This window comes from Dama dama, chromosome 11 (genome assembly GCF_033118175.1).
Source record: "Dama dama isolate Ldn47 chromosome 11, ASM3311817v1, whole genome shotgun sequence".
In the NCBI taxonomy this organism is placed as follows: domain Eukaryota; kingdom Metazoa; phylum Chordata; class Mammalia; order Artiodactyla; family Cervidae; genus Dama; species Dama dama.
In genome coordinates, this window is record NC_083691.1 from 12,513,037 (window position 1) to 12,535,366 (window position 22,330).

Genomic DNA, 22,330 nt, shown 5'->3' on the forward strand with positions numbered 1-22,330 from the left:
CCTAGAGCCAGACATGCTGGAGTATGAAGTCAAGTGGGCCTTAGGAAGCATTACTCCGAACAAAGCTAGAAGAGGTGATGGAATTTCAGCTGAGCTATTTAAAATCCTAAAAGATGACGCTGTGAAAGGGCTGCACTCAATATGTCAGCAAACTGGAAAACTCAACAGTTGCCACAGGACTTGAAAAGGTCAGTTTTCACTTCAATCTCAAAAAAGAACAATATCAAAGAAGCTTCAAACTACCACACAATTGCGTTCATCTCGCATGCTACCAAGGTTATGCTCAAAATCCCTCCAGCAAGGCTTCAGCAGTACGTGAACTAAGAACTTTCAGATGTACAAGCTGGGTTTAAAAAAGGCAGAGGAACCAAAGATCAAAATGCCAACATTCGTTGGATCATGGAGAAAGCAAGGGAATTCCAGAAAAACATCTACTTCTGCTTCACTGACTGCATGGAAGCCTTTGACGGTATGGATGGTAACAAACTGGAAAATTCTTAAAAAGACAGGAGTAACAGACCACCTTACCTGTCTCCTGAGAAACCTGTATACGAATCAAGAAGGAACAGTTCAAACCAGATATGGAACAATGGGCTGCTTCGACACTGGGAAAGGAGAACGCCAAAGCTGTATACTGTCACCTTGCTGGTTTAATGTCACGTGAAATGCCAGGCTGATGAATCACAAGTTGGGATCAGGATTGTTGGGAGAAATATCAACCTCAGATATGCAGATACCACCACCTTAATGGCAGAAAGTGAAGAGGAACTAAAGAGCCTCTTGATGAGGGTGAAAGAAGAGAGTGAAAAAGTTGACTTGAAACTCAACATTAAAAAAACTAAGACCATGACATCCGGTCCCATTACTTTGTGGCAAACAGAAGAAGAAAAATTGGAAGCAGTGACAGATTTTCTTTACCTGGGCTCCAAAATCACTGCAGACAGTGACTGCAGTCATGAAATTAACAGACGCTTGCTCCTTGGAAGAAAAGCTGTGATAAACTAGACAGCATATTAAAAAGTAGAGACATCACTTTGTCGACAAAGATCCATATAGTCAAAGCTATGATTTTTTCAATAATCATGTACAGACGTGAGAGTTGGACCATAAAAAAGGCTCAGCGCCAAAAAACTGAGGCTGGTGCTGGAGAAGACTCTTCGTAGTCCTTTGGACTGCAAAGAGATCAAACCAGTCAATCCTAAAGGAAATCAACCTTGAATATTAATTGGAAGGACTGATGCTGATGCTAAAGCTCCAATACTTTTTGGCCACCTGATGCAAAGAGCCGACTCACTGGGAAAGACCCTGATGCTGGGAAAGATTAAAGGCAAAAGGAGAAGGAGGTGGCAGAGGATGAGATGCTTAGATAGCATCACCGACTCAATGGACATGAAGTTGGGTAAACTCTGGGAGACAGTGGAGGGCAGAGGAGCCTTTTGTGCTGCAGTCCATGGGGTCACAAAGAGTCAGACATGACTTAATGATTGAACAACAACAACAATAGCAGTACCATAAGCACTTCAGTCTGAATACATGACCAACAGTGTGTTAAGAAAAGAAAGGAAGGAGAGATGGAAAAGTGGTAAAGACCAAGAGAAAAAAGAAAAAAAAAAAAAGCAAAACCAAAGAATCAGAACAATTTCTTTCACCAGGCTGTCCTATTCTACCATGCTTCTTCTTCCATTGTGGCTGATTTTTACAGCATACCTTATGTTGATCTAAAGCCAAAATCTTGTACATACTGTGAGAAACTGGCAGTCTGACAGCACTGACTTAAATTCCCTGGGGCTTCCCTAGTGGCTCAGAGGTAAAGAATCTGCCTGCCAATGCAGGAGATGTGGGTATGATCCCTGGGTCAGAAAGATCCTCTGAAGAAGGAAATGGCAACCCACTCCAGTATTCTTGCTTGGGAAATCCCATGGACACAGAAGCCTGGTGGTGGGCTACAGTCTATGAGTCCTAAGAGAGTCAGACACATCTTAGCAACTAAATAACAGTAACAAAAGGTCCGTTGGCCAAGGTTACTGAATTTTCAGGAGTAAAGTTACCTAGCATATAAATCACACACATTCCCACACTACTTCTTGGTACAAAGAGAGATGTTTACTATTTGGAGTCTAGAATGGCCTTGACCATATGAAAAACCGCTAATGGGCTTCAGAATACCCTTTGACCATCACTGCTCTATAATGTCAAGAAGTTATAGTGACTAGAAGTGATCATTAGAGAGGGTCATCCATTAGTTCTGTAAAACTTAACAAAACTTCAATACTAAGCCAGGTTCCATGTTAGATTTGGGGGATAAAGGTATGAAGACACACTGAGCCTAGCTTTAGAGACTTTAAAAACAAGGAAAGGGAGTAGATGGAATAGTTTTATGTTGAATTTAAAGCTACTGTCATTTTAGAAAGGTGAAAATTTATCATGCCTCTCTACTTAAATGTGGCATTGGCTTTCAAAGATCTTACGTGGGGTAATACCACACCAACATGTAAAACTTCCTTAGATATAAAACTATTGGCAGATAAATAATAGTATTCATTTTTATTTGCAAAGCACTTTACATATTACAAAGTTCTTTTACATCCATTATCTAATTCAGTCCTCCAAGTAACCCTGTGAAGGATGAAAGGATTATTATAAATAGAAAAAACTAAGTGCTTAGAGAAGCCACTAGCCCTTACAAAATGTGTCAATTAGTAACAGAATCACAGATTCTCTGTTCAGAGTTCATTTTACATATCATGATTCCCTTATTACCTAAATTTTGAAGAAAAGCCAAATGAATCATTTATAGCCATAGGAAATGTCTAGAACATTCCTTGGGTCTGCAAAATATATTAATAATATGTATATTTAATATAAAACTTTAACCTGAAATGGAAAAAGTACACAAAAATCAGCACAAGTGACTTACGAAGCCTTTAAAATTTTTTCATAATTCGATGATTCTCCCCATCCTTAAACTTCCCCAAATCTCTTCATATAGCAATAAATTCTGGTTTGTCAATAATTTATTTCACAAGTCTTTTATGATACAAAAACACAGAGTCAGTAAAATTCCTACAACATTATCAAAAGCCGATGTTTTAATCAAACCTGAAAAGCTGAGGAAACTCCCAGAAATCACTATACCACCTGGGAACTCATAACCCTGTTGCTTCATTTTCAAGTTCAAAGAGGTGAACAGTAAATGCATTTAACAGTACAAAAAATTCAAGTTTTCCCAATCCTTAAAATACTGAGACCATTATTCAAGTAAAAAGGAAAAGTAAAAGGCTCAAAAAAGTATTTATCCAGCAATAAACCTTAAAGAAAATCCTTTTCAAAATGGGATTTAGAGTAAGAACTAACAGGTCCATGAAAAATGCAAATAGCCATTCTGTTGTAAGACAATTTTTTCATTAAAGTGGAATAATTGTCCTTTTGTAATTGCTTTTCCACTCTAAGAGCAAAAAACACACCTTCAGTGAAATCATTGTATTAAAAACACAATTAACTACAGATACAACTAGTATAGTCTTATTTTTAAATTTCCTATGAAATAATTTCAACACAATCACAAAAAGCTTACACTTCCTCTGATCTCAGTCATATACCATATAAAGTTAAATAGGCTGTCTTGCCAAAGCCTAGGGTGACTGACTCTAATACTTTTTCTCATTCTCAACCAGTTAAGACTGGTATTTAAACAAAACGTCATTAAATGTTGCAATAAATAGGCCAGGATGAAAAGGTTACTTATAAATACATACAAACTCTGCAAATATATCACACAGAAACTGCCTCAGCCACAGAAGACTGTATGATTGTATCCAGACACATCTCTTCTCCCCAGCATGCACATACCTCAAGAAAACAAAAATTTAAAAGCAGTACAGATAACGAATATGAGAACAGAACTGATACCTGAAAGAAACCTTAGCGTTTACAAGGTCCAATGGTGACAAGATAAACTGGAAAGACATCTGATATTAAGCAAGCCTCATAGAGGGCTGGTGGGGTGGTGGTGCTTTGTTTTCCTTTAAAATTACTATATCTACTTAACTTCTACTTTAGTTTTAGGCTGAGACATTGATAGAGGTTCTAATCTGTGGTGGGCGGGGTGGGGGGGGAACCTCTGACAACATCTAAATTTGGTATTAGGGCAAAAATGTAAAAATCCATTAACAAGAGCTCTTATTAAAAGAATTGTTGCCTTTCCAGTCATTAAAATATCAGTGTGATCAGCCATTTCCAGAAAATTAAACAGATTTCCTCATCTCCATAAAATTTCCACAAAATCTTTTCCAAAAACCTTTCTGTTTTCTCTAAGACAGAACCCTACTGCAAGAAAAAATTAAAAGGGCTCAGTCCTCCCAAAAGTAAAAACTGATGCTAACTGACTAATTAGTAGATTTAACATCAGTTTTCTATAAAAATTAATCTTTATGATTACCATATGGGCAGAACTAAAAACTGACAAGCAAACTGTGCCAATTTGAACAGTTTACATTCTTTAATATATACATGAAAAAGAGAAATTAAAAAAAAAAAAACTGTGCCACTTAAATAAAGGGAAATTAGCTATTTTTCAGAATCTAACAGAAAAGGTTTTCTACTTCAAATGGCAACTTAACAAAGCCACTGTTAACTCGCAATTTCAGTGTGAGTGCGAAACTTTGAATAACTTAGAACCAAATTTTCAAGCTTTTGGGAAGAACTCAGAATCTGAAATTTAAATGTTTATGCTAATACTTGTTCTCTTAAAAATGCTTAAGTAGAATGATTTTGAGGTTAAAATCAAATCTCTAAAATCTAACATCGTAAGAATGCTATCCTTTATTTCAAATGGGAGTAAGATGGAAAACCAAACCATATCTGCCTGTTTTATAAATATCCATGTCCTTCCCTGGACTCAAAAATCCACTTTAACCCATTTCCCTTCGTTTTCTTCTATCTTCCATCTCACTGAACACCATTGTCACATTCCTATTACAACATCTAGCCAAAGGCAGAGATCATGCAAGTTCCCTAAAGACTTCCAAAACATTAAAACCAGCAGAAAGCAGAGGAAATACTTTATGCCTGGAGCTGCTGGGAAATCCTTCTTTCCTTTTAGAAAAATAAACCTCTTGCTCTAAACATAACCACTTTGAGAAACCAAACAGCACTATACATACAAATACACAGCACTCTCAATTACTAATTCTATAGATTTTGCTAGTATTTTGGCTAAAAAAAAAAAAAAAGCCTGTTTGAGCAAATGAACTGTAACCCAATGATGTTTCTTTTTTCCCCCAGAAAGAGAATAGCAATGGAGACTTAATCAGAATTTCTTCTCTCATTCCTTAACACTAAATATGGATTTCTTAACACTGACTGAAAGAATGCTTTTAAAAAGAATTAGTTGCTACTTTATTTAACTACAAAGAGAACACCTCAATCAATGCCTTCTATTTTAAAACAAGAACTAGCTGAGTGTATAGTGTATTTTCTGACTCAAGTTGCTTAGGATGCTTTTCTTCCTGATATTCTAATATTTCAAAAGGTCTCTAGATAAAAAAAGCAGAGAAACTAAAGATACATTTTAATGTATTTTCACCATTATAAAAGTGGCAGCCATAAGCCTATCATTTAATTATTTTTCAGGTTATTAAAATGCATTTGGCTATAAAAGAGAAATCTAACTCAAATAAAATATTCTTAATGCATACACAAAGGCATGGGCAAAAATACTAGAACACAATCACTTTCAGTACATACATCTCTTTAGGTCTCAGTGAAGGATGGCACAAAATATATCTTAGTTTTTTATATAAATTACATAATTTGACTGTACTTTTGCTTCACGATTCAATGCACAAATTTAAAATTAATGTTTAAGTTTTCACATTATTCACTGCATTGAGAATTTTCTCAAGAGAGTAAGACAAAACATTCGGCTTTCTGAAGGACAGTGTGGAAACCTGCAGCATAGTTATACCTTGACATACATGAAGGATTCATCACTTAATTACTATACAGTTAATTCATCACTGTATTTTAATATTCCCTATTAAATCAATTGTACATGAAGCCTAAACAGCTGGAAAGAACCCAGAAAAGCATGAGAAAACAAAGACTTTTAAAAATGCTGACGCTTTTCACAACCAGGTTCAGTCATGCCAGCTAGAGAGGTGTTAGATATGGCTTTATTCATTTTTAAATCTGAAAATACAGTCACTTCCATGACATTATGAACAGCAATTTATCCTCACAGTCCTGATTCTTCTCATTCAAAAGCATTTAAAAAAATCATTTCTGCAAACTTAACAAGGTATTTTGGATGGATCACTTGTTAGCTATTGCTTAGAATCAAATTATTTTGTCCCACATTTCCCAGAGAACTAGAAATACAAAAAGATAAAAAGGAAACACACACACACAAAACACAGAGTGACTCAATATTTGAACCACTTCAGACATGAAATCCATTAAGAGGGCCTTTGCTCCGAACTGTGTAAGGGTCCTTAGCTACCATCTGACTTGCACAAGAAGTACACATGGCCCCTGATAGGCGCTTTAGTCCTCTTTGGAAAACACTGTTGGAAAGACTATAAATGACACAGTTGCAGAAACTATTACTAATAGCAAGCCAGGTGGTCAAGAAGGATGCAAAGCGGTTGCTGTGGCCAGTAGAGCTCTCCAATAAGAAGTAGATGATGTATGGTAACCAGAGGATGTAAAATACACTAGTAATTCGGAACAGGACCATGGCATAACGCTTATCAGAACAAGCCTGCACCTCCCCAGTCTCCCCACTTTGGCTGCTGAAGCGGGCTTGCCTTTCGTTGATTTCCTTTGTGTGCTGTTGGCAGATGCGGAAGATGTTGAAATAGGTGAAGCACACAATAAGGGCTGCTGGGGCATACAACATCATCACGATGAACAGGGTGAAGTAGGGGTCGGTGTGCCAGGACTCCGCACACCACTGAAACACATCTCCATGATATCCAGGTTTGCCCCAGTGGAAAAAGGAAGGCAGGAAGACCAGGGTGGAATATAGCCAAATCAGGAAAATACACAGACGTAGTCTCCAGGGTGTAACCAGGGTATTATAGGTTAAAGGTTTAGTGATAGCAATATATCTATCAATGCTGATACAGGCCAGAGAGGCCATGGAGACACTCTTCAGAACTGATACTACAAAACCAAATACTTGGCAAGTCAAGGACTCCTCTACTGGAAGCGAGTAGTGGAGGAGTGATAAAGAAGGGACCAGGCAGCTTACGCCAACCAAGAGGTCAGCATATGCCATAGTCTGGATAAAGTAACTTGTAGTATGGTGGTTCAACAAAGGTGCACAGTGAAATACAAAAATCACAATGATGTTGCCAGAAATAATCAACACAGTTAGAAAGACAATAATCAATACTTCCAAAAGGCAAAAATTGACAGTTTCCAAGTAGCCAAATGCCAAGAGGCAAAAAGAGTGGCTGCTCTGATTACCATCCAAGGTAGAGTTCATCTTGAGCTCAGGAGTGATCTTTCACTTCATGCTGCCGCTTGGCTGCTGCCAACAGTTCAAAGGAGCAGCTGCTGTCATTGCGGTCAGCTCTGTGTGTCTGCAATTAATGCCCGAGGAGCCTTAGTCCCCAAGCTCGCGATGCTGCCACTCTGGTGCATTGCCTGCAGTGTAATTCCCCTTTAAATCCTTCTTGGAATAGGGAGCACCAGCAGCAGTTGTCTGGCCAGTCCCAGATGCGGCCATAGTACCAGGTTTACCATACACATAGCACCAGGGGAGTAAGGCAAACTCCCTTCAAGGTACAAGGTCTTCAGCCAGTGAGGGTGGGGGGCAGGGGCAGAAGAGAAGGGAGGAAGGCTAGGACTTCAGCAGGAGTTGTAATGAGTCTCCTCTGAACAGCTGACAGAAGAAAAGGAGAAAGCATTTTACATTTTGTATCCAATGCCCCTAATCAAGAACCTGGCTAGCTCAGGCTGGTATCCCACCTCCCACTCCATCCCACCCCACCCAGGTCAACTATTCACGCCTACCCTCAGCAGCACCCCCACATAAATGTTTCTTACTTTTCAGAGGAGCCACAGCAACAGCAGGCTTTCATGACCAACATAAAGCAAAATCAATCGCCAGTCAGATCAATCTAACCCCATTTCCTTTCTTTTGAGCTTTTCAGGGGAGAAAAGGAATCTACTTATACCACTTAATTACCACTAATAAAATTAGCCAAGATAACTTAATTTTTTTTACTGATTCCAATGTAATATTTTGCCTCTTAGAAAACATTTCAATAGCATTGATCTATCTAGCTCAATTTCTGAATATTACCTGTAATTCTGCATGCTGCAATCCAAACAAAAGCCACAGAACATCCTTAGCAGAAAGCCTTGCAAAGCAGGAATGTGCCTCAGCCTCGTTTACTGCAGAACTGAGACACAGAGGGAGGGGATAAAGGAGGAGGAGGAGAAATAGGGAGAAGAGGGGGCTTGGGAAAAGGAAGAGGCGGGGGAGGGGAAAGAAGAAAACGCCGTGTGCGCGCACTCGCTCTGGCATCTTTAGCAGCTCATTAGAATTCACTGCCAGAGAAGTGCTCCCCGATTGCCAGACTGCACAGTGGGGGGATAACTTAACATGCCTGCAGTGCAGCGTCTGAAAGCTGTTTCCTCGTCGGTCTGGAACCCCCCCTTTTCGTAGATTAAGCAGAATTTAGACTGCCAGTAAGAAGAGGAGGTAGTAACCAGGACTGAGTGCAAGCCGGGAATTAGACTGAAACACATTGCCAGAGGGGTAATGGTGAGAGGAAATTCCTATTTCCTTGTAGCATTTCCCACAGAACAAAGAGCAATGTTAAAGAATAAAAGTATGTTAACAGTGCATGACAACTGAAGAATCAAAATCCAGCACCAGAAGTTCTAGCTAGAAGGCTACATATTTAGCATTAATTTCCTCTCATGATTCACTAAATAAGGATCAGTTTTAAGAAACATGACAAAAATAACAAGCAAATTTAAAAATTAGGTCTTTAAGAGAAAAAAAAAAAAGAAAATCCCATCCATTCCAAATACTGCAGAAATAGCACACACAAAGAATTACACTGTTCCTATATTCAACACTATCCTTTGGCTGAGATGTCATAACTTGCTTCTAGTTTACTGTGAAGTGGTACATATACAAACAAAAGATGGGCAAGTAAATGCACCCATAATTGCAGGAAGTTTCATGGTACAAACTAGCTTTGTAGAACACACAATCTTGTCTGTGCCTACTAACATAAATTGGGATTGTATTGTGGCATTTCAGATGATGTCAAATGAGCACAATTTTCAGCTAACTGGGAGTGTCAAATTATGACAATTTTTAGTTAATAGTGTATTTTTAGTATCTTTTCTTCCAGGTAACTTTGGTCTCTCAATTCATTCTTCTAAGTAAAGTTTCACATAACTCAGTAGAGTAAAATAAACAAATGTTGACATCTGAAAACATTTCAGGAGGTCTGCACACCGGGATGGAGATGTATATTATGAGATCCAACTTTCAGTTTTTGTTTGCTTCACACACATGCTTTCTCATTACAGGCAATGGTTACTCATCATCAGAATTCAATTACATTTTAAGATCTGAAGCACTGTGCTTATTACATGAAGGCAAGGAACTCAAAAAGCCTACTAAGCATAAGTTTGATAGCTGTAATTGACAGGTCTTACTGGAAAAGATGGCAAAGTGCGTCAAAAAGACCCATGACACTGACCTCCCATCTGGCTCAAATCCTTGCTTCCTTGCTCTATTATCACTTAGCTTCTCTTAGCTTCAGTTTCATCACCTTCAAAATGAAGATCATACTCCCTATTTCACGAGGTTGTTGAGAAATAAAGCAGATGTTGTACACAAATGGCTTACCAAAATCTAAGAGATAGGAGGTATATAACTTTACTTTCTTCTCATACAACTTAAACAGCGTCCCTAAATAGTCTGTGTTTTCCCACGAGTCACGTCGTGCTGCTTGAGTCTGGGCTCTTCTGAATCCTAAGGTGCCCTCTCTCACTGTGGCTGCCTAGTTCTAAGGGTAGTAACAACAGCCATCTGGATACACTGCTGGATTCCTCAAATACATTTAGACTGTACATACATAGGCAAGAAGGAATGACATGGCATTAAAAAATTATTCCCATTAGACAAGTAATTTCTCTGCCTATGTCTCCAGACCTGAAAATGGTTCCCAATGCCTTTCCAGTCTGATCTCACTAGTCCAAATCCCCCAAATACCTTGCCCTCCAGCCAAACCAGATTACTCACTACTCTCTACATTTGATGTAAACTTTATTTCTGATCTCCCTGTTTTGAGTGCTTAATAAATACTGACTTAGAATAATTTCTGAGAGTTACATTTCAGTAAATGGAAAAACCATTTGCCAAAGCTACGAGTCCGCGTTTTTCTAACTACTTGTAAAGTTGGGCTTCTAACTTAATTTCTTATTCCCTCTCAGGTTTCTCATATATGAAACTAGACAGTTATGCTGATAAAAACAGCTGTTGCATTAACTGATAGCTTTAAAGAATTAAAAATGCTATAAAAATGCAATGAAACCAACAAGCTGTTACGAAACCATTAGTAAAATAGTAGTGCTTTCAATTTTGTTTCTGTTTTACTAAAATCACTCTAATACCAGCTACAATGAAAATATTTGTGTGTATGTGAGCACACATGTTCAGTCACTCAGTTGTGTCCTGACTCACTGACCCCATGAACTGTAGCCCACCAGACTCCTCTGTCCGTGGAAGTCTCCAGGCAAGAATATGGAGAAGGTTGCCATTTCCTACTCCAGTGATCTTCCCGACCCAGGGAACAAACCCGCATCTTTTTCATTTCCCGCATTGGCAGGCAGATTCTTTACCACTGCCACCTGGGAAGCCCTCAAAATATTCATACTAGAAACTAAATAAAAATATCAGCTAAGAGTTAAATGTTTTATTTTGGATTAAAGAAACCACTTTAGAAGAGAGAAATTATTAATGATAAGGGGGAGCAATAAATCTATGTCCTCACAAAAATCTATCCTTACATTTCCCTTTTAAAATAATGTAGTTGCAAGATGTATTTAATAAAAGAGTATTTCTGTATATATGACTGGAAGAAAATACATTAAAAATCAATTCTACTTTTCATTGGATAATGGGGTTACAAATGATTTTTTTTCTTTATGGTTTTATGTTTTGTGAATTTGCTACTTTTATAATCAGGTAAAAGACAGTCTAAACAATATATAACATGTCCCTTTTGGTAAAACTAACAAAAAACCTGGCTGTATGATGTCCTCCCAGAGCCACACTGAAGAGATGATGCCAGGTTAAGTCACCTATTTCACAAGGCTCAGCTCCGTTTGGCCTTATGTCATCACTGCAACATGCCTTCAAACAGGACTTGGTACTCAATTTATTCATAATGGACTCTGATGGCCTCAGTTAAAAATTCTTACAAAAAGACAATGTAACTTGATGAACCATGTAAAACTGTTAATATTTAATCATTTTGTTAAATATCAGTAACCTCATATATACAGATGACACCATGCTTATGGCAGAAAGTGAAGAACTAAAGAGCCTCTTGATGAAAGTCAAAGAGGAGAGTGAAAAAATTGGCTTAAAGCTCGACATTCAAAAAATAAAGATCATGGCATCCAGGCCCATCACTTCATGGCAAATAGATGGAGAAACAGTGGAAACAGCGGCTGACTTCATCTTTTTGGGCTCCAAAATCACTGCAGATGGTGACTGAGGCCTGGTGTGCTGCAGTCACAAACAGTCAGACACGACTGAGTGACTGAACTGAACCATTCTGTTTCTGGTTAAATATTTTCTGATCTATAAAAATGGCAACTTGTATATGGCTCAGAAGTTTGAAAGTGAAGTCACTCAGTCGTGTCCGACTCTTTGTGACCCCATGGACTGTAGTCTACCAGGATCCTCTGTCTATGGGATTTTCTAGGCAAGAATACTGGAGTGGGTTGCCATTTTCTTCTCCAGGGATCTTCCCGGGAAGCCCCTGTATGACTCAACCTAACACTAAAAAATTAAAATAACAGAATCACAAAACTAGAAATGAAAAATGGCAGAAATAGAAAGGAAAGATGAAACAAAAATGACAAAAGAACGTCTGAATTACATTTATTCTTCTCTCAACCTCCTCAGGAGTTTATCTACTATAGATGGAGAAGGATCAATCTCAGAGCCTCAAATTCGTAAGATTCACTTCTGGGAATTATCTATCACTTATTATTTAGTAAAATTGAGCTTTCAATGTTGATTTATTTAATTAACATATTATCTTAGTGCAGCTGATATAGGTGTATTTATATCAACGTCATTCCAAACCCAATTTAAGGTACTTTGACTCATCTTTCATTCCTCTTTCCCTCTCTCGCATGTTTGTTCATTCGTCAAGTGCCAAAGACCCTACCTTGGAAATTTCTCTCAAAAAGTATCTCTTTCTCTATTTTTTCTGCCACTAAACAAACCAGGGGATGATTATCTCTTGCCTTGAATTACTAACAGGTTTTGCTGCAATTAATCTTACCCTATTCTAACTCAACAATAATACAACTAATAACAGTAACTGAGCAGTAATTTATACTTACCAGTCAGTTCAGTTGCTCAGTTGTGTGCGACTCTTTGCAACCCAATGGACTGCAGCACGCCAGGCTTCCCTGTCCATCACCAACTCCCAGAGCCTGCTCAAACTCACATCCATCACATCAGTAATGCCATCCAATCATCTCATCCTCTGTCGTCCCCTTTTCCTCTCGCCTTCAATCTTTCCCAGCAAAAGGGTATTTCCCAATGAGTCAGTTCTTCCCATCAGGTGACCAAAGTATTGGAGTTTCAGGTTCAGCATCAGTTCTTCCAATGAATATTCAGGACCGATTTCCTGAACGATGGACTGGTTGGATCTCCTCACAGTCCAATGGACTCTCAAGAGTCTTCTCCAACACCACAGTTCAAAAGCATCAATTCTTCAGCACTCAGCTTTCTTTATAGTCCAACTCTCACATCCATACATGACTACTGGAAAAACCACAGCTTTGACTAGACAGACCTTTGTTGGCAAAGCAGTATCTCTGCTTTTTAATATGCTGTCTAGGTTGGTCAAAGCTTTTCTTCCAAGGAGCGAGCGTCTTTTAATTTCATGGCTGCAGTCACCATTTGCAGGGATTTTGGAGCCCCCAAAAATAAAGTCTCTCACCGTTTCCATTGTTTCCCCATCTATTCACCATGAAGTGATGGGACCGGATGCCATGATTTTAGTTTTTTGAATGCTGAGTTTTAATAAGCCAACTTTTTCACTCTCCTCTTCCACTTTTATCAAGAGGCTCTTTAGTTCTTCATTGCTTTCTGCCATAAGTGTGGTGTCATCTGCATATCTGAGGTTACTGATATTTCTTTTTTTTTTTTTTCCTGATATTTCTTCCAGCCATCTTGATTCCCGCTTGTGCTTCAACCAGCCCGGCATTTTGCATATTGTACTCTGCATATAAGTTAAATAAGCAGGGTGACAATATACAGCCTTGACATACTCCCTTCCCCATTTGGACCAGTCTGTTGTTCCATGTCCAGTTCTAACCGTTATTCCTTGACCTGCATACAGATCTCTCAGGAGGCAGGTCAGGTGGTCTGGTATTCCCAGCTCTTTAAGAATTTTCCACAGTTTGCTGTGATCCACACAAAGACTTTGGCGCAGTCAATAAAGCAGATGTTTTTCTGAAACTCTCTTGTTTTTTCTATGATCCAATGGATGTTGGCAATTTGATCTCTGGTTCCTCTGCCTTTTCTAAATCCAGCTTGAACATCTGGAAGTTCACAGTTCACATACTGTTGAACCCTAGCTTGGAGAATTTTGAGCATTACTTTGCTAGTGTGTGAGAAGAGTGCAATTGTGTGGTAGGTAGTTTGAACATTCTTTGGCATTGCCTTTCTTTGGAATGAAAACTGATCTTTTGCAGTCCTGTGGCCATTGCTGAGTTTTCCAGATTTGCTGGCATACTGAGTGCACCACTTTCACAGCATCATCTTTTAGGATTTGAAATAGCTCAACTGGAATTTCATCACCTGCACTAGCTTTGTTCGTAGTGATGCTTCCTAAGTCTCACTTGACTTTGCACTCCAGGATGTCTGGCTCTAGGTGAGTGATCACACCATCATGGTTATCTGGGTCATGAAGATCTTTTTTGTATAGTTCTTCCGTGTATTCTTGCCTCCTCTTCTTAGTATTTTCTGTTTCTGTTAGGTCCATACCGTTTCTGTCCTTTATCGTACTCATCTTTGCAAGAAATGTTCCCTTGGTATCTCTAATTTTCTTGAAGAGATCTCTAGTCTTTTCCATTCTATTGCTTCCCTCTATTTCTTTGCATTGACCAAAGGAGAGCTAGCTGGCTGTGTACCAGCCCCTCCCTGCTCAGAGGCAGACTTGTGACAGCTAGAGCCGGAAGGCAAGGGGTTGCTGCAATCTCAGCCCCAGGGAAGGCATCTTCCAAACTGTGAGCAGGCTCCCAGCTGATATCGTGTCTTCCTGAGAGCCTGGCTGTCTGACATCTGCCAGGAGGGTCGCAGCCCGAGATCAGCTTTCCAGAGATCAGCATACCTGAAATGGTGCTCTCACAGGGTACCCCGGGAAACCGAGCAGCTGGGACCAAGGAGGTGATTAAGATGCATGGCCCACCTATGACAGTGCACTCGCCAAGCACCTGGTCACCTGAGCTGCTCAGACCTGGGAAGGGCACAAAAGCCATGAGCAATCCACAGAGACTGAGCCAGAACTGTGTCTGAGTGTCTCCTGTAGAGGCATGGGTCAGTAGTGGCCTCCCGCAGGGGCAGGGGCTCTGGGTACAGCAGACCCGGGTATGGCATAAGCCCTCTTGGAGGAGGTCGCCATTAACCCCACCATAGAACCACCAGAACTTACACAGGACTGGGGAAACAGACTTGGGAGGGCATAAAAAAAAAAACCTTGTGTGCACCAGGGCTCAGGAGAAAGGAACAGTGACTCCACAAGAAACCGAGCCAGACTTGCCTGTGAGTGTCCAGGAGTCTCGGGTTGGCGGTGGCCCGCTACAGGTCACTGAGGGCAGCAGTGCCTGCATGGGACCTTTTGAAGGAGGTCACCATTACCTTCATTACCTCCACCCTAGTTTGGCCTCAGGTCAAGCAACAAGGAGGGAACACATCCCCGCCCATCAACAGAAAATTGTGGATTAAAGATTTACTGAATGTGGCCCCACCCATCAGAACAAGACCCAGTTTCCCCCTCAGTCAGTCTCTCCCATCAGGAAGCTTCCATAAGCCTCTTATCCTTATCTATCAGAGGGCAGACAGAATGAAAACCACAATCACAGAAAACTAACCAAACTGATCACATGGACCACAGCCTTGTTTAGCTCAATGAAACTATGAGCCATGCTGTGTAGGGCCACCCAAGACGGATGGGTCATGGTGGAGAGTTCTGACAAAACGTGGTCCACTGGAGAAGGGAATGGCAGACCACTTCAGTATTCTTGTCTTGAGAACCCCATGAGCAGTATGAAAAGGCAAAAAGGTATGACACTGAAAGATGCACTCCCCAGGTCGGTAGGTGCCCAATATGCTACCGGAGATCAGTGGAGAAATAACTCCAGAAAGAACGAAGAGACAGAGTCAAAGCAAAAACACCACCCAATTGTGGATGTGACGAGTGATGGAAGTAAAGTCCGATGCTGTAAAGAACAATACTCCATAGGAACCTGGAATGTTAAATTCATGAACGCTCAAGGCAAATTGGAAGTGGTCAAACAGAAGATGGCAAGGGTGAATATCGACATTTTAGGAATCAGCGAACTAAAATGGACTGGAATGGGTGAATTTAACTCAAGATAACCATAATATCTACTACTGTGGGCAAGAATCCCTTAGAAGAAATGGAGTAGCCATCATAGTCAACAAAAGAGTCCAAAATGCAGTACTCGGATACAATCTCAAAAACAACAGAATGATCTCTGTTTGTTTCCAAGGCAAACCATTCAATATCACAGTAATCTATGCCCCGACCAGTAATGCTGAAGAAATTGAAGTTGAACGGTTCTATAAAGACCTATAGGACCTTGTAGAACTAACACCCAAAAATGATGTCCTCTTTGTTATAGGGGACTGGAATGCAAAAATGGGAAGTCAAGAGCTAGCTACCTGGAGAAACAGGCAAATTTGGTCTTTGAGTACAAAACGAAGCAGGTCAAAGACTAACAGTTTTGCCAACAGAATGCATTGGTCATAGCAAACACCCTCTTCCAACAACACAAGAGAGGACTCTACACATGGACATCACCAGATGGTCAATACTGAAATCAGATTGATTATACTTACCAGGGGCTATGAACCGTATTAAGTGTTTTCACGCACTAAGTACATAAAACTAACAACTCAACAAATAAGATACTATTATTATACCATACACAGGAAACAGAAGTTTAATGCTAAAAATAAACTGCCCAATGTCAATGGCCTAAATATAGAACTAGGATTTGAATCAAGACAATCTACCTTTAGATGGACACACTAAATCACTCTGCATACTGCATTCCAAACCTGCATATGTGATTTGCCTCTTAAAATGCTTAAATGACTTCCTATTGCCTGAGGTATTAAATATACCTTATTTAAGCTTTTTAAGATCTGGCTCCTACCCACCTACTTTCATACACTATGAAATTGCCAAGCTCCTTCTCATCCTTGAGAACATGCTTTTAACTTTTAACACCACACATGACATGCAGTCCTCCTATCCTACCCCAATAATCACCCTAACTTGATAATTTATGAACAAGAGACCTTTTTGAGCTCTTAGATGAAAAGTTCTTGTCACTTGCTGCCCAACAATATGTACTTTTTTATCTATAACCGTCATGCAACTTTATTGCAATTGGTTAGTTAACTGTCTACTTTAGATTGTAGATTCCCCCAAACCAGAGAACAGGTACATTTTATTCACAGATATATCTGTAAGATCATAACACATGGGTTGGCACACAGCAGGCTTTCAAAGGCATTTCTGACTGACTGAATGAGAAATACCTACAATACAACAGGCAATTCTGTTTCTGGATGGGAAGACCTTTCAAGTAAAATTCTAGTATGACAACAACTTAATTCACTAATAATTATTAGGTTGATGCATACCAAACTTAATTATATTTTTAGTCTCATAATATAAAAAGATCCTGAAAACTGACTGGACCGATACGACTTACAGAAACTCAAGAAGGTACATGAATTTACCAAGATGGGATATGGAGACTTAACAATTATTTTCACAAAGAACAATTTAAAGGAACAGTATCTTAGACCATTAGAATGTAACAAAAATGCAACAGGCTGAATTGCTTGCAAACAACAAATTTATTTCTCATTATTCTGGAGACTAGAAAGTCCAAGATCAAGGTGGTGTCTGGTGAAAACCCAAAGATATCTTACACTGTGCCCTCACAGGGCAGAAGGGGCAAGGGAGCTTTCTAGGGTCTTTTTTTTATAAGGATACTAATCCCATTCATGTGGGCTATACCTCCTTGATCTATTTCCTCTCAAAGGTCCCACCTCCAAACACCATCGCATTGTTGGGGGTGGGGGATAATTAGGGATTTCAATATATGAACTTTGGGGAGATACGAACATTCAAATCTACAGCAGACCTACTACTGGAACTGCTATATGGGAACAGATAATAAAGTTCTAAAAGTCCACCGACAATCTATTTTCTTACAAAATCAGATAGCAAGGGTATTGAATTGTGAAACAGTAGAATCATAGGCTATTTTGGGAGCAGGTCTCAAACATGCTATTTCATTTTTTCAGAATGTTAAAGCTTAAAAGAAGCTCAACCATTTACTTTAGCAACTTCATTTTACAGAAAAAGGAAATTAATAGTCACAAGTGCAAAACTTCACTTGAGTTCACATAAGCCAGTGGCAGAGCTGACACTAGTACTTAGGCTTCCGAACTTCATGGCCAGTGCTTTATTTGCTAACTTGTACCCTTTTTGTTTAGTATCAACAGGAGGTTCTCTTCATTAAACCTTATTGAATCCTTAACTATTATCAAAACCACTAGAAAGATTTTTAATGAAAACAATCTGCAAAATAATGAAATTAAAACTAGATATTCAAATTAAAATTTTCCAGACTGGTAAAATGTCCTAAGGCTTCCTTTGGACAATCAGAAACGTAAATATTGATTATCTGGGCTTACTAATAGTTTAGGTTCTGGATAAAAGCCTGAAATTCACAGCAAAACACTCTTAACACTGATGTTTGCCACTAAAATAACTAGAGAAAACAATGCAAACTGGCTTCAGAGAAGACAAAGCTGACTTATGGAAGGAAAGAGAAACATCAGAATAGGTTGCTACTTCATTATTCCCGTATTAAAAGAATCCTTTAAGGCAGCCTTTTGATGTAAATTTCTGGTTGGTACTAAGCAAAACAAAATAGAGTCATTGATATAAAAGGTGAAAAATAACCAAAAGAAAGAAGGACCAGAGGATATTCTGGAAGTTGGAAACCAGAAAATGCCCTATTTTTCTTCCATTCTAAACTCCAATTTATTTGATTTATCAGAACCAAGGAGCTGTAAATCTTACAGTTGGGAGTAAGAGAGGCCATAGGAGTCCCTGTGGATTATTTACTAGCTTCCTCCCCGTGTCTGATAAGTTCTAACTAGACTCTATGGTTGAGAAACCCTCTGTCAAGACCAGTAGGAAAAGAAAACAAAGAATCCAGGAGTATTTGGTCTACAGAAATTTATTCCATGCGCCAAAGGTAGTTCAATATCAAGAAGTCTATTATATGTTGATAATGTATCTACTTCATCAACAAATTAAAGATCATTTAAGTGCTGAAAAATTCCTTCATGAAATTTCAGTGTGTGTGTTAGTCAAGCAGTCTTCTTCGACTCTTTGCGACCCCGTGGACTGCAGCCTTCCAGGCTCCTACGTTCATGGGATTCTCCAGGCAAGAATACTGGAGTGGGTAGCCATTTCCTTCTCCAGGGGGTATTCTCGACCCTGGGATGGAACCTGGGTCGCCTGCATTGCAGGCAGATTTGTTACCATCTGAGCCACCAGGGAAGCCTGGTAGATAATTCAGTAGACATTCCTAATTAAAAAAAGCAAACTCTAGATGGAATAAAATCACTTAAGTCAAATAAGAAGTATTTACAGAAAAAAAAAAAAGGGGAACCCAACTGAATAGCATGCTTTTCAGAAGTCTGAAAAACTAAGATGATTTTAATTAAAATCAGGAACTCATTAGTGATGCTACTTATCACCATCATCATTAAACACTGTCTTAATGCTTCTATCAAATATAAAAACAGGAAAATTTAGTAACCTGCATAAACAGTGAAAAAAGAAGTGAAACTGTTTTTGCTATCATATATCTGAAAATCTCAAAGGATGCTAGTATAAACAGGTATAAAGAGGAGTAATCAAAATATCAAGAAGCACATGGATAGAGAATTTTTAAAAAGCCTATTGTCTATTGTAGCAATTAGCTATTTAGAAATGGAAATCAGAAAAAAAAAAAAGATTCCATTTGGTATAGCATGAACACTCTAAGGTAATTCTTAGGAATAAATTTAACTAAAGAGGAATAAAACATATATGAAAGCAACTCTAAAGTCTTAACAAACATAAGATCTGGGCAAATGGAAAGACATACTATATTCCCAGATGTAAAGATATTATAACAATGTAACTTGTAACCTAAATTAATATATAAATTAAACATAATTCAAACTAGAATCCTTATATAACCTTACAGGATGATGGTGAGACTGGAGAAAATGACTTTAAAAGTTTATATGGAAAGTTACATATGCAAAAATAGATAAGAAAAATATGTATTGGGGAACAATGAAGAAAAAGACTTGCTTTACCAGATAATAGAACGTAACTCAAAGTCTCTTTAACCAAAACCAAAACAGTACTAGTATAGGAAGACACAAACATCAAATTGAACAAGCTAGAAATCAATCCCAGCATACATGAGAATTTAAGAACAAAGATGGTAGGAAAATGGAAGTAGCACAACTGGCTAGCCATCTGGGAGAAAGTAAAATTGGACCGCTATCATATGCCATGTACAAAAATAAATTCCAGATGGATTAAAGATGTACAAATGTAACACATACAATAAAAATCTCACAAGGAAATGCTGCTGAAAGTACATTTACAAAATCTCGAGGTGGGATAAACCTCAACCAAGATGCAATTTTCTACATAAAAATTGAAAATGCTTTGTATGGCATAAAACTATAAAGTCAATATAAATCTAAAATTCTAGAAAAGTATAATTAAGTTACAAAGAATATAATCATATAAAGTACTTACAAACTGACATCTTACAATTAATAGAAAAATATACAAAGACTACAAACTGATTATTCATGGAAGAGCAAATCACTCAAATTTACTTGTAGTCAGGGAACTGCAAACTAAAGACATAATGGCATCATTTACATCCACTGACAGCAAAAATTATAGTGATACCAAATACTGTCTGGGATATGGGTTAATAGCCACTTTTCTACATTGCTGGTGGAACTGTGAACTGCCAAAGTCTTTCAGAGAAGCAAGCTGTATGTAAGTAAATTAAATACAAAAATTAAATAGCAAGTTTAAAAAGCATATTACCCTCTGATCCAGTAACCACACTACTGAGACTATTCCATAAAAGTCAAAGATTTGGACCATGTGTAAAGTCGTTTAGTAAACATCATTTAGAGACTGAAAACTGGAAACAAAACAAATGCCTACCAATAGGAGAATGTGGAGAAGGCAACGGCAGCCCACTCCTGTATTCTCGCCTAGAGAATCCCGTGGACAGAGGAGCCTGGTGGGCTGCTGTCCATAGGGTCACACAGAGTCGGACACGACTGAAGAGACTTAGCATGCATGCATGCATTGGAGAAGGAAATGGCAACCCACTCCAGTGCTCTTGCCTAGAGAATCCCAAGGACGGAGGAGCCTGGTGGGCTGCCGTCTATGGGGTCGCACAGAGTCAGACATGACTGAAGCGACTTAGAAGCAGCAATAGGAGAATGACTGAATAAAAAATTGCACTGATTTAGTCTATCTGGGTTTCTATAACAAAATACCACAGAATGGATGGCTTATGAACAGCAGAATTTTATTGTTCACCATTCTGGAGGCTAGAAGTCGAAGATCAGGGTGCCACACAATTGGGCTCAGGTGAAGGCTCCCTTTTGGGTGGCACACAGCCAGCTTCTAGTTGTGTCCTCACATGGTGGAAGGTGAGGAGAGAGCTTTCCCTTGATTTATTTCCCTTCTTTTATAAGGGTGCTAACCCTAGCATGAGGATTCTGCCCTCTCGATCGAGTTACCTCCTGAAGGCCCTACTTTTTCACTATCACCTTGGTATAATGGTTAAGTTCCAACATGAATTTTAAAGGACACCTTCAGATCATAGCACCTGTTATATGCAAGAATGTTCACAGCAACTTTATAAAAGCTAAAACAAGAAACAAAACATCTATAATACCAGAATAGATTTTTTAAAGTGTGATTTATTCATACAATGGAATGTTTGCAGCAACCAAAAAAATGAAAACGAATAAAAAACGAACTACTGGGACTTCCCTGGTGGTCCAGTGGTTAAGAATCTGCCTGTCAGTGCAGAGGACATGGGTTCGATTCCTGGTCCGGGAAAATCCCACGTGTCTCGGACCAATTAAGCCCGTGGGCCACAACTACTGAGCCTGTGCTCTAGAGCCCATGCTCCACAACAAGAAGCCATCCCAATGACAAGCCCAAGCACCGCAACCAGAAGAGTAGCCCTACTCACCACAACTAGAGAAAGCCTACATGCAGCAATGAAGACCCACTGCAGCCAAAAACGAATTTTTAAAAATCTTAAAAAAGAAAAAAAAATACTGACACACTCTTAAAATGGATGAGCAGGAAAAGTCAGATAAAAATAAGTACATGCTACACGACTGTATCATTGTTTTTAAATGAAGTTCAAGAACTATCAAAACTAATCTAGGGACAGAGAAGTCAGAACACAGTATTGGTTTTTCAGGGGTGGAGTAGGGGTGGTTACAACTAGACTCCAAAAATAACTTTTTGGAGTGATGGACATATTTTTCCTTTTGGTAGTGATCAGAGCAGTGTATTAATATGTAAAATGTCATCGAGCTGTAAATTTGTGTATTTTAACCTATGTAAATCACAGCTTGCTGCAGAAATAAATGTAAAAATATGCAGTTTTACGACTCAAAAAAAAATCAGAGTAAATTTTAAAAGTCAATTACAGT

The 22,330-nt window shown here is 38.9% G+C and overlaps 2 protein-coding genes across 11 annotated transcripts in view; both read right to left on the minus strand.

Moving 5' to 3' along the window:
* Positions 1–22,330, minus strand: part of RABGAP1 (RAB GTPase activating protein 1) — a 160,561-nt gene that overhangs the window by 65,034 nt on the left and 73,197 nt on the right. The window contains exon 1 of one of the 10 annotated variants that reach the window (XM_061154710.1): positions 8,312–8,551. The exons of the other annotated variants lie outside the window; for them this stretch is intronic. Within the exon in view, the coding sequence (XP_061010693.1) occupies positions 8,312–8,536 (225 nt within the window). The 5' untranslated portion in view covers positions 8,537–8,551. Of the gene's footprint in view, positions 1–8,311; positions 8,552–22,330 lie in introns of those variants that run through there. 10 annotated transcript variants of the gene reach the window in all.
* GPR21 (G protein-coupled receptor 21) lies at positions 6,152–8,448 on the minus strand. Its single transcript, XM_061154720.1, has 2 exons — positions 8,312–8,448; positions 6,152–7,888 (listed from the first exon to the last, which is right to left on the minus strand). The coding sequence occupies exon 2, from the start codon at positions 7,487–7,489 to the stop codon at positions 6,440–6,442; it is 1,050 nt and encodes a 349-aa protein (XP_061010703.1). The 5' UTR covers positions 7,490–7,888; positions 8,312–8,448; the 3' UTR covers positions 6,152–6,439.

Bases quoted from the DNA above. Each gene is read 5' to 3' on its own strand.
- GPR21 (XM_061154720.1), bottom strand. From the start codon at position 7,489: ATGAACTCTACCTTGGATGGTAATCAGAGCAGCCACTCTTTTTGCCTC.